The following is an 11,854-nucleotide window of genomic DNA, read 5'->3' as shown; positions in this document are numbered from 1 at the left end:
ATTAAATATCAAAAGTTTGCTGTAAAAGAAACAGATATGAGTCAAAAGTTATCAAAACTCTTCAGTCCTTTTATTTAAAAAGATAAAATTATTACTTTAATAATATAGTTTTTGTAGGATACGTTAATTATCCATAAAAAAAATTTAAAAGTGTTTTTTTCTCAACCAAACAAGGAAACCAAAACAAAAATAAATTCTTTTAACTAAGTTTAAACCATAGAAACAACAAATAAGTATGTAAAGTATTTTATTTAAGGCTTAAATTATTGTATCAGTTAAATTATTTTACTTATTTTTTTAATATATGCAACAAAATAATTCTTTAGTTCAAACATGCAAAGACATCTGATTATATAACTAATTGCATGCCCTCCTGCAGCATCGTGTGGAATGCAAAACTTAGTTATGATAAAAAAAAAAAAGATAAAACACAAAATACATTGTGATTTTCTACACGTTTTGTAAGTTTCAATCATCTTATACTACTCATAAGCCTCAACTAGTGCTTCATCATTACAATTAATTTGATTAATATTCTTCATTGATGTAACTTTGAACAACTAATTACTTTGTAATCCATATCCATATTCATTTGATGCATGCGACTGCATAGCTATAATGTTACTCTTCATGTGCAATTATCTTCTCTGAATTTTCTCTTATATGTTTCTTAAGCATATTCACTTTCACTACTACATTTTGTTTGTTCTTCATAAAAATCCAAATTTTCTTAAACCAATCCTCTTTAAAATTCAAAAACCCAAGATTCTCGCTTTTAAATTACAATTACAAAGTTAAAAAAAAATGGTACAACGTTGTTGCTTTACCAAAACAATCAACCCTAAAGGAGTAAGGACTCTTATCCTAACAATCAAATTATACAAATTTACAAGTTTACATTATATAAATTTACAAGATCCTATTAATTCAAGGCCTCATAATGTCGCAAAAACTAAACAAATGTTTTTCTTCTCAAGCTCTCTGTAACAATCATTAAAAAAATGAAGCAGATTAATTTCTAACTGAGAAATAATAATTTTAATAAATAAAAGTTAAAGCATAGCAAAAGGCCGAAAGCATACCAACTCTATTTTGTATGATAACAGAATATTCAGGCCCACAACTCTGTGCAAATGCAAGTATACTTTGATACATGTCACCCGAAGCCTCAACTCCAGAATCCGCCATCCACTGCAATACCTATTGAAAAAATCATCAACATTTAAACAAAAATAACAAATAAATGATGCGTTATTTTATGATTAATAAATAAATAGCTTTAAGTAAATGGTCACCTCAAGGTACTTTCTCCAATTTCCAGCAGCCAAAAGATTTTTTAGTAACACCAAATAAGTAGATTTATTAATTTCAGCACCCGTTGCCACTATTTTATAAAATATCTGCATAAACCATAACAGACTCAGTCCAATGCATGTCAAATACATTACAACATGTTTTTTTTGTTCTTTAGTTTCTTGAATTATAAAAGTTCTCACCTTCATCATGGTCTCAATCTTCCCTAATTTACCAATACAATGTAAAAGCTGATTCATGAGTCCAATCGACATTACATTGAATGATGCCTCCATCATTCCAACTAATTCAATTGTCTTCTTCCAATCTCTTAGGCTAAAATCAAATACAAAACCGCTACATTACTACTTATTATGCAACAAACTAATCTTTTTAACAAAATATAATATATATAATGGAACTTACATGCTACATGCAGAGAGCATCTCAAAGTAAATGGCATCATTCATTGGTATCTTTCTCTCCTGCATAAATTCAGCTACAACAAGAACTTTAGCAGGTTGATTCCCTTTATTAAAAGCTCTCATCAATGCTGAACAAGCAATAAGATCTGGCTCCACACCCTTCATTTCCATTTCTTGAAACAATGCAAATGCATCATCCCATTTTTCTGCAACAAAATTCATATCTTTAACACCTTTTTTTTTCTCAACACTCAAACGAATTTCAACTTTGAAAGTGATTATCAGTTTTGTAAGAGCATTCATTACCTGCATCACTGTAAGCATGTAGCATTGTTGTATATGCAACAACATCAGGACCATCATGTGTCATCTTCATTTTTGAGAAGAGAGACTCTGCTTTCAAAAGTTGACCCTGATAATAGAGAGAAGACTCAACAACCTTTGTATGGATATTTTACATGATGATGAGGGCATTTGCGTCTTTTTCACGGACAAGAAAAAAAAAATTACAATTTTGTCTCATTGACATGTCATGTCATGTTTACCTGTTTGCTATAGACAGAAATGGCAGATGAAAGAACCTCATTAGACATTGTTACATTCAAATCCATCATTTCATCAAGAAACTCAAGAGCTTCAGTGTACTTAGACATCTTAGAACAACCATTAATCAACACATTATATGTAACCGAATCAGGTTTCACATTCTTTTCCCTCATCAACCTATACAAATCCAGTGCTTCATCATATTCCCCTCCATTCATATAACTACCAATAGCAGAATTATACGCAACTGTATTCAAACAAATCCCTCTGGAATCAGCAGCAGCAAGAATGGAATCAATCTTTACATTCCGACCATATCGCCCACAGCAAGCCAACAAGGTACTAACCGAAACAACATTCGGTTGCACTCCGTTTCTCTCCATTTCATGCAGCAATTCCACAGCTTCCGGAAGGAAACCATTTGATCCAAAGGCATCAATCAATGCATTATAAGTCACCACATTTGGCTTCAAGTTATTCCTTTTCATCATGTTAAATACCTCCATTGCCCTTTCTGGTTTCCCTGATCTCCCGTAAGCATTGAGTAGGGAAGTATACGATACAACATCCGGACGAAATCCGTTCCGTTTTATATCGTTAAATACCGATAATGCCCCTTCACTCATCCCCCTTACAGCATATGCACCTAAAAGTGTGTTGTAAGATATAATATTCGGTTTAAAACCTTCGGAAATCATTGTATCGAAAACTGCTTTGCAGTTTTCGATTTCCCCAGAAACGGAATACAAATGAATGATGCTTGTAAAGGTCACGATATCGGGCCCACATTGAGATCTTTTGTCCCTCATTGAATGAAAGATATTGATTGCTTTTTCAAACTGTTTGAGTTTTATGTGGCAATGGATTATGATATTTAAAGTGGTGGTATCTGGGCGGATTTTTGTTCCTTTCATTAATTCGAAATAGGAGAGTGCTTTTGAGTACTGGGACCCGGTTTTGAAGGCGGATAAAATGGTATTGTGAGTCACGAGATCGGGCCCCACCCCGTTTTCTGTCATTCTTTTGGAAACTTTTAGAGCTTCTTTCCAATTTCCACTGGATCCGCATGCATGGATTAGATTGTTATATGTTGACCTAGTTGGAGGAACCTGAAATACCATAATTTGCATAAATAACCTGATTAAGTACAATTCTTAATTGGGCTAAATGCAAGAAATAGCAATGTAATTTCGTTCAAAAAAACAAATCAATGAAAGTAGGTTGCTATAATCTGAGAATAAAAGATAGGTTATAAGGAAGAATAGAGATACAGACAGCTGCACGAAGCATGTCTTCCATGATATTGGTTGCCCAACGCCATTGACCAGCTCGACCATGTGCACTTATGAGAGCATTGTAAGTTTCAGCATCTGGTTTGCACCTAAAATGAGAAGACAAGATTTGAAAGTGTTTTTGGTGGCATCAATATGGAATGATGATGTTCAGGAATTAAGAACACCATAATCTGATGAATCCTTACCTCCACTTTTGCATCTCAAAAAACAAGCCACGTGCTTGATCTGTTCGATTATGTCTTGCATGTAACCTGATCATCATATTGTATATATCATTGCGTGCACAGTAATTCTTCTGGTTCTTCATCCAATTGAATACTTGATTACAATGATCGATTGAACCTGTCTGGGTGATTTCCTATACTACCAAATCAACAATAGAAAGATGAAATTCAGCTTTACATAATACAAACACGGATCATTCATATCAATTCTGAAGATTAAATTAGGCTATTCAAACCTAGAAATTCAAATTTGTAAGTATTCCTTCGAAACATATATACATATTACTATGAATTAACTTACCCTGATGAGAATGGGGTAATTTTTCCGTGAAAATCTACCAGCCCATCGATTAAGCAAGCCATCAATGTCTTCGCGTTGATTGAGCTTTAAAATCTTGGAAACCAGCTCAGAAATGGGCCAATCCTTTTGAAACCGGTCACCTTGAACCCGCAGCTGGTAGCGTTTGGGCAAATCCGACTTCCTTACACCGCTGACGTGCACGGATACTTGTCGTTCTCCTCTGTCGTAGTCGACGAACCCCACTAGCTTCTTGGTGTTCGTCTCGTCGGAGCAGCATCGGAGTATAAGTGGAAGAGGTTTTCGTTTGGGTTTGCTGGGGAATGGTGAGGAGACTGAATTGGTGTGGGGGTGAGTGGGGGTGAACAAGTGAGAGTGTAGCTGTAAGGATGCCTCCATGGCTATGGAGCAGGAGGGAGAGGAATGAAGGAAGATATCGAGACATTATTTTCTTGAATATATATTTCTTTATTTAAATTATATTATTATTATTATTATTATTATTATTATTATTAGAGAAATTAATCACTCCTATAATTTTCTTTTAGTTATCTTACTATCCATCTTAAATGAATTAAAGAAAAATAAATATGACATATATATTATTTGATATGGATAGAAAGATCCTAAAAAAATTATAGGAATTTCTCTTATTATTATTATTATTTGATTTTTATGGTTTTACCCAAGTTTTATCTTTGGCTATTGCTGTTATTTTACCTTCCATTCTTTTCTTAAACTTTTTTTAAATACTAAATAAATTTAATTTAATAAAAAAAAGTAAATAAATTAAAACTGAGATATTTCATTAATTTTCAAAACTTGAAAATAATTGAAACAAGTAAAACATAACAATATTTAAATTTTTTAAAATGTATAAATTATATATGTATTTATAATTTCAGTGTTTATTGGTAAAGCCAATTTCCGGATAAATAATTGATGTTTTGCATAAACAATTTTAATTGTTCTTTGGCCCGTTGTTTTTTTCTTCATGTGTATTTTCTCTTCGAACTTCATATACACATTAAATTCAGATTAAAAAGTTTAAACTTTCTTAATTTTTTGCTTTATTCCGGGTGGATAGATTCTTTAATTTCAACCTCGTAATCCTCATCGTATTACGTCTCAAAAAATGTTGGGACGCTTGCATGTTAAGATGTGTATCCTTGGGGAAGGGTGAGTATTTATACATGCACTTACAAGTATATTATAAGGCATATATGTATTACTAAAAAAACATTGTGTGTTATCATTTCATGTGCATACAAAAAACTTAGAGATGGAAGAGATAGAAATATACCTACAAAAATAGGCAGATGTTTCCTCCAGTTTTGTTTTCAAATGCTAAATGGTTAATTTGAAATTTTGACAAATGGTTCATGATACATATATGGAATGGAATTCTGTTTTGTTTCAAAACTGTGGTACATGTACGACCTACTCTTCTTAGTCTTGTATAAATTGGTTAGTATCATAAAAGAATCTCACATACATGATACATCTACATCCGGAAAGATGACCCATCATGCCTTCACTCCAAATGGGCCCCCCATAATCAACCCAAAATATATATATATATATATATATATATATATATATATATATATATATATATATATATATTAAATTTCAGGCTTTTAAACTTTCCAACTGTTTTCTTCTTGTTGTTCAGGTGACAGGTGCATTTTTCTTGTTTCCTTTTCTTGCCCACTGTTTCTGTTTCTTTGCACCTGATGAAGATGAAGTACCATTTTTAAATGAAGTTGTGGTTTTCCTTTTGGTGCCTTGTGACTTTCGATCCATAGATTTTGCTTGACCAAAATGTTTCTTACTACTATCAACATCTTTTCCTCCACGTGAAAACTTACGAGCCCCATATGATGAGCTGCTGTGTTTATCCTCCCTCTTCCTCTTTCCACTTTCTCTTGAATATTCTTCATTAGGCTTCCTCTTTTCCCCACTGAAACAAATAAATGAGCCAAATTCCTTCATTTCCCTCACTTTCTCTATTAAGTCAACTTTCTATAAACTAAGTATAGAAAAGTACAGTTTATAAAGTTAGACCTGTTCGGAGTTGTATCAGATGATTCATGATCCGTTTTGGTTGTCGCACCTACCTGTGAGTTTTTCTTTCCTTCACGATTCTGTAATTTAACAACACTTTATACATTTTTTTTTTTTTTATTTATCACTATTACTTATTTATTGATTTATTTTACCTCCAGAACATCCTTAACGAAATCTCTGTATTTCTCAGGTACAAGAGATTTGACCGATGCAGAACCACATTTTCTCATCATAATCTCTAGGATCACTGTCACCTGTAACAAAGTGTAAATGAAGCTATATTTTATGCTGCATTTTCGGATTTAACATATGATTTGATTTTAAATAAAAACATACTTTAGATTTGAAATGATGGCGAGAAACAGATGACCATGGCAGAAGACCACTCAGGATATCAGACAAAAGACTCGCCAAGTCTTTCCCTTCAAGACTCAAAACCAACACCTTGAGGAAACCTAAAACAGCCTGACCATATTTCACAAACACAACTAATATTTAGCATCAACATTAATATATATATATATATATATATATATATATATATATATATATATATATATATATATATATATAATAACTCACTTTTATAACTTCAATGGCTTTACTATGCAGCAATTCTAGAATGGATGGCACAAGATCAGGCATCAGCTTGCAAATTTTGGAGTCGTTATATATCACTAAAGATAAGGCAGAGACTGCACCACTTTTTATGTGAGGAGAAGACCCCGAGAGATACCCCATTATCTACAAAGTTTAAAATAAATATAAACATCATAATGTTTTCAGAAAGTTTAACAAATCAAGAATTACCATGGTGACAAATTCGTAATAAGGTCCATTTTCTTTTTGGAGTGAAGATGGTGTTTTTTGCAAGGTACAGCTCATTCCTATAAGGATGTCATATGCCACTTTTCTACTTTCTTCCTTGGACTGGAGAGATCAAAACCAGGAGATCATATTATCAAATTATAAGAAAAATGAAAAAAAAAATGAAGTTGTTTTAAAAGTAGATCTTACATCTTTTAGTGTGACTATAATTTCATTCAGCATACGAAAACCATAAGTGTTCTCTCCATCAGAAGCTATCTATAGAAATCATTTAGCAAAGAAAACTGTTAGAGCGAATTTCACATGGTTTATAAACTTGATATAAAAATAAAACTAAAGCAACAACAAAAAATTTAGAATATAACCTCGATTGAATGAATTAACAAGTTCTTGAAGCATGAAAATCGCCATCTAAGTGAAGTAATATCAACAGGGGACTTCAAACCAAGTAACAAATCCATAAGTTCCTCAAACTTTGAAGAACGGAACTCTGAAGATTCCTGAACAATTTGAACAAAAAATAAAACAAGAATGAGACAGATTTCCTTAACTTTATTTAAAATGTAATTAAGTACTGGTTCTTACCTCCAAAATTTTGTAAAGGGTGGCATATGCTTCCCTCTGGATGTGGTCATCCTCTTCCTACACAAAAAAAGGAAAAAAAAGAGTTATCGTATTTGCTTGCTTGTATAAATTTAAATAAAAAAACATAAAAAAAACAGACTAAAAGCACACCTTCAAACTCTCCTTGATAAAGCTATATATGAGATCAATGAGATCCATGCTAGCTGTCCCAACAACAGATGATGCTAGCTCAAGTATCAGACACCTATTTCCATTTTTCTTTGAAGAGGATTTATCATCTTTTGCATCATCTCCAGAAACATCCACCTCTATTCTTTTAAGTGATGAAACAAAAACTGCTTTTGTTGTTGAAGATTCAGTTATAGATGCCAAGCATTTAATGGTGTCCTGGAAATACATAATAATGAAGTCAGAAACCAAAGAATACAAATTAGTGAAGTGGTAAAATTACAATCATAACCTTTACAAAAGCACGCTTCTCGAATGGCACTCTAAAAAGAACTTTTGTAAAAGCCTTCAATAACCCCTCTGACCATAATGACAAAGCTTTGATGTTTTTGGTTGCAGTTTTTTTAGAGTAACTAATCTTTGGAAGCTTAGAAGCTTCATCATCACCCTGATCATCACCAAGAAAGCTCCTATTCTGCTTCACAAGATGCTATAAAAAAAAAAAAAAAAAAAAGTCAACCATCAAGAAACACAAATCTTACAATAATATAAATTAGAGATATTTATTACCTGCAATGCAATGGCAATATACTCAAGCATAATCGCATCCTTTTTGATGTGTGGAATCAGAAGTTTAGCCAAGGATCCAAATTTTTTATACATGTCATTTGGATAGCAGCAGAAGGAAGGCAATAGACCCCAACAGCCACGTGCGTTGGACTGCAATTGTTCTCTAATTGCTGACTTTTTAACTTGCAAGAAAAAAAAATTATGTCATGATACTTTTCAAAATCCAAAACTATTCTATAAATAAGGGGGTTACCTTTTTGGCATGCTTCTTGGAAAGATTCAGCTATAGGCACTATACTTTCAATAAAGAACCCCAAAGATGATCCATTAACATACTCCTTCAAAATTGGTATCAACCAAGTATTTGAACATGTGAGATCACTGGCATCAAGGGAGATAGGTAACACTGCAAGTACTTTATCTGGTCCTATAGCCACTACAGCAGACCCGATGCAATGCTGAAGCTGTAATATCAAATATGAAAACAGAACATTATGTTAATATAATGACATAATGGATACAAGTAATACATGGCAATGAAAGAAAACTTACATGCTTTACATCAGAAGTATTTCCGGATGCAAGTGTCATAAAACTGGCAAGCTTTAGAAGTATTTTCTCCATGTAAATATGAGAAATCTTCCCTAAATAACATAAATAATAAACAAAGATCAGTATCAGGTGCTTATGACAGTGACAATGATCAATACAAAAAGTAATTGGAATTTGGACATACCAAGTTTGAGAAATAAAACAGAAATGACAGCCAAAGTATGCTCATTTGGAGTTCCTTTATGGGTACTCAGAATTTTTAGAAGTGCATCACATAAGGATTTAACTATTCTTGATTCCTTGGATTCAACATTATTTTCATCTGTGAGGATATCTACATCAATATGACGGTTTATCATTTCTTTTAGAATATTTGAAGCTTTTGTAGCTGTAGCCTCAGATGTCAGAAGACCTAAAAACACATGTACAAATTTAGTCAACTAATGCAATCATATAACTAATCATATCAGGCAAATATATATCATATATGTATACCTGCTATAGAACCAATGACTAAGGAGTAATGGCTATTCCATTTGTTTGCATCTCCAACTTGAAATTTGGTAAGAAAATTCTCAAGTAGAGCTGCTGCTGAAAAAAGAGTGTCTACTGGGTTCTGTTTTGTAGATATATATGAAGCAAGTGTTGTTACTATTTCTAAGGTGTCAGGAATTGTAGATTCATCTTCCAATAATCGAAGTATCTCCTCCATAACATCAAAAACATGCCTCGTTAATGGTGAAAACTTTGCACTTATAGATTTTTCTAATTCCACAACAGTTTTTGATATTTCTTTGCTTGGTAAACAAGGTACCAGAAATTTCAACAGATTTAACATGTGAAGAGCCTCTAACTGTTCACATTTTGAAAATTTATCATCTTTAGACCCGTCTGTTGATCTTGAAGAAACTGCTTCAACTGCCAACGACATATAAGTTTTGAAGGATTTTAAAAACAGTTTGCTTGCACTTTTCTTGACAAGAGAAGACTGGAAAGACTTGAAGACCTTCACTACACAATCTTGAGCACATTTTCTGACCTGCAACATGTATGTAAATCACGGAAGATTAAGAATGTTTTTAAGATGTATATTAGTGGGTAACTTAAACAATAAAATTATATCTGCCTAGAATGGCATTTGTTCATTGAAGAGAAGCAAGTATCATTAAAATGCAACCTACAAATGTGACATTAAGTCCTAACCTTATGATATTATACTTATAAAAAGCAAGAGCCATTTTCATGGAAATATTGATATACAGACTCGGGTGCTTGAAATTCCAACCTCCTTCATGTTCTTAGTATGTTTTATGGAAAAAGATAAGACTATAACCATGGATTATTGTAAGCATTTGCAAAAATTTACAGTGTAGCAAAAAGAGACTATAGATTTAACATACCTTTGGACGTTTATCTATGGAATACTTCATAAGTGTCTTGAAACCTAGTTGAACAGACTTCCAATCGTCCAAATCACAAAAATCTAGCAACACCCCCAAACACTTGACCAAGGCCCTCACACTCGAAACTGACAAACCCTCACAAGGATTATCCACCAGCTCAACCACAATCTTCGCAGCCTCTGCCGCCTTGGACGTCGCTATAGACTTCTCGGGAACCAGAGGCAGCACAATTGCCAAAAACGACGACAGCGCGGAGACTGCATCAGCGTCATGGGTTGTTTTAGAGGTATCGGAGAGGGCATCAATGGTGGCAGCGAAGTAAGAGATGGGAGTGAGGGGCAGAGATTCGGATTGTATGATAGAGCGGGTAGCAGCAGCAGTTGCGCAGAGGTGGCGGTGTTGAGATGCGGCGGATTTGCCGTAACGGTCTAGGAGCTGTTGGCATATATCAGATTCACCGGTGAATGAGGTAGTAGCGTCGGTGGATTCTTCCATTGATTCTTCGGTTGAATGTTGCCGTTGCTTTTTCATCGTTGGAGTGTCTCAGGAAGGAGTTTCAGTGTAGGGTTTATAAATGGTTTATGTTTATAAAACCCAGAGGTATCGAACCGGAATACATTCGGACGGACAATTTATTTTCCGACCGGGTTTATTAAAGACAGTCATTGCCAACCTTAAGTTTCTTATTTACCGTAATTACATGATGTTTTATTTTTAGTTATCATACTTAGGGGGTGTTTGGATAAGGAAAAAAAAAAAGCGTTTATTGTTTATTCTCACAATAAGCTAATTTAAGTGTTTGGATAAAATCCAGCTTATTAGGCTAAATAAACTAATTTTAATAAGCATCTTTTCTCATGCTTATTGCTTATTGCTTATTCCCACCACAAATAAGCTATAAGCAATAAGCTAAAAATCTAATCCAAACACCCCTTTATATTTTTGTATTCAATAGAAACTAGAAAAGGACTAAAATTGGTTGGATAATGTATAATCAATGGATTAAACCAATCAAAAATATTCAATGGATAAAACCGATCCAATCTGACACCCAGTTTGATCGGTTTGGTTTTTTATAATGAACAATTTGATCGATTGACAAAATCTAACATCCAATGAATGACTGGATTTGATCAATTCCATCAAAATCCAATGGATTTGAACCGATGATCACCCTTAAGTGGGTACATAAAATTAAGTGGGTACATAAAAAAAGAAATGGATACAATGTATTATAGAAAATCCAATCCATATACGATATATTAGAGCAACAAATCCATTTCTTTTTTTATTATTTTGAATTTCTTTACTTTGTTGTCTATTTTGGTCGCCACACACATAATTTCATAGTTTGATGAAGTACTTGAAAACATTTAATCCAATAGGTTTGTTTCAACCGAACGGGTATGTTTCAACCCAACATTGTTGTTTCAACCGAACGAGTATGTTTCAACCCAACATGTCTATTTCTACCGAACATGTATGTTTCACCCCAACATATCTATTTCAACCGAACGAAGCTCGTAAACATACAAGTAACAATCAAGACCCTACTAGTCTAGCATACTATCAAATCTTAGTAACTATGTCATAAGTA

At 33.3% G+C, this 11,854-nt stretch overlaps 2 protein-coding genes across 3 annotated transcripts; both read right to left on the bottom strand.

Annotated features, from left to right (window-relative positions):
- Positions 1–725: 725 nt before the first annotated feature.
- On the bottom strand, positions 726–4,508 carry EMB2654 (Tetratricopeptide repeat (TPR)-like superfamily protein). Of its 2 annotated transcripts, none has more exons than XM_078974389.1 (10): positions 4,085–4,508; positions 3,745–3,917; positions 3,540–3,645; positions 2,264–3,373; positions 2,025–2,130; positions 1,720–1,924; positions 1,497–1,629; positions 1,296–1,400; positions 1,083–1,200; positions 726–981 (listed from the first exon to the last, which is right to left on the bottom strand). In XM_078974389.1, exons 1-10 carry the CDS (start codon positions 4,478–4,480, stop codon positions 953–955), a joined length of 2,481 nt encoding a protein of 826 aa, XP_078830515.1. In that variant the 5' UTR covers positions 4,481–4,508; the 3' UTR covers positions 726–952. The 2 variants fall into 2 exon arrangements, with proteins under 2 accessions (XP_078830515.1, XP_078830516.1); XM_078974390.1 differs by having other exon boundaries at positions 3,745–3,922; positions 4,085–4,222.
- Positions 4,509–5,413: 905 nt separating this feature from the next.
- Positions 5,414–10,838, bottom strand: LOC145015631 (ARM repeat superfamily protein). The gene is made up of 17 exons (XM_078974099.1): positions 10,255–10,838; positions 9,350–9,893; positions 9,039–9,266; positions 8,855–8,946; positions 8,556–8,766; positions 8,303–8,484; positions 8,025–8,222; positions 7,715–7,951; positions 7,565–7,621; positions 7,345–7,479; positions 7,169–7,237; positions 6,962–7,081; positions 6,734–6,895; positions 6,488–6,616; positions 6,304–6,405; positions 6,149–6,228; positions 5,414–6,044 (listed from the first exon to the last, which is right to left on the bottom strand). The coding sequence occupies exons 1-17, from the start codon at positions 10,786–10,788 to the stop codon at positions 5,753–5,755; spliced, it is 3,372 nt and encodes a 1,123-aa protein (XP_078830225.1). The 5' UTR covers positions 10,789–10,838; the 3' UTR covers positions 5,414–5,752.
- Positions 10,839–11,854: the final 1,016 nt, after the last annotated feature.

This window comes from Lactuca saligna, chromosome 9, assembly GCF_052625555.1.
Source record: "Lactuca saligna cultivar CGN05327 chromosome 9, ASM5262555v1, whole genome shotgun sequence".
Lineage (NCBI taxonomy): Eukaryota > Viridiplantae > Streptophyta > Magnoliopsida > Asterales > Asteraceae > Lactuca > Lactuca saligna.
This window is presented reverse-complemented; position numbering and strand designations above follow the sequence as displayed.

Excerpts from the sequence above, each read along its gene's own strand:
- LOC145015631 (XM_078974099.1), bottom strand. The coding sequence starts at position 10,788 with ATGAAAAAGCAACGGCAACATTCAACCGAAGAATCAATGGAAGAATCC. Across the intron at positions 8,947-9,038 it reads TGTTTTATTTCTCAAACTTG|GGAAGATTTCTCATATTTAC; the intron begins GTATGTCCAAAT and ends TATGTTATTTAG. Across the intron at positions 7,952-8,024 it reads AGAAGCGTGCTTTTGTAAAG|GACACCATTAAATGCTTGGC; the intron begins GTTATGATTGTA and ends ATGTATTTCCAG.
- EMB2654 (XM_078974389.1), bottom strand. The coding sequence starts at position 4,480 with ATGGAGGCATCCTTACAGCTACACTCTCACTTGTTCACCCCCACTCAC. Across the intron at positions 2,131-2,263 it reads TTTCTGTCTATAGCAAACAG|GGTCAACTTTTGAAAGCAGA; the intron begins GTAAACATGACA and ends CTCTATTATCAG. Across the intron at positions 1,201-1,295 it reads ATTGGAGAAAGTACCTTGAG|GTATTGCAGTGGATGGCGGA; the intron begins GTGACCATTTAC and ends TTTTTTCAATAG.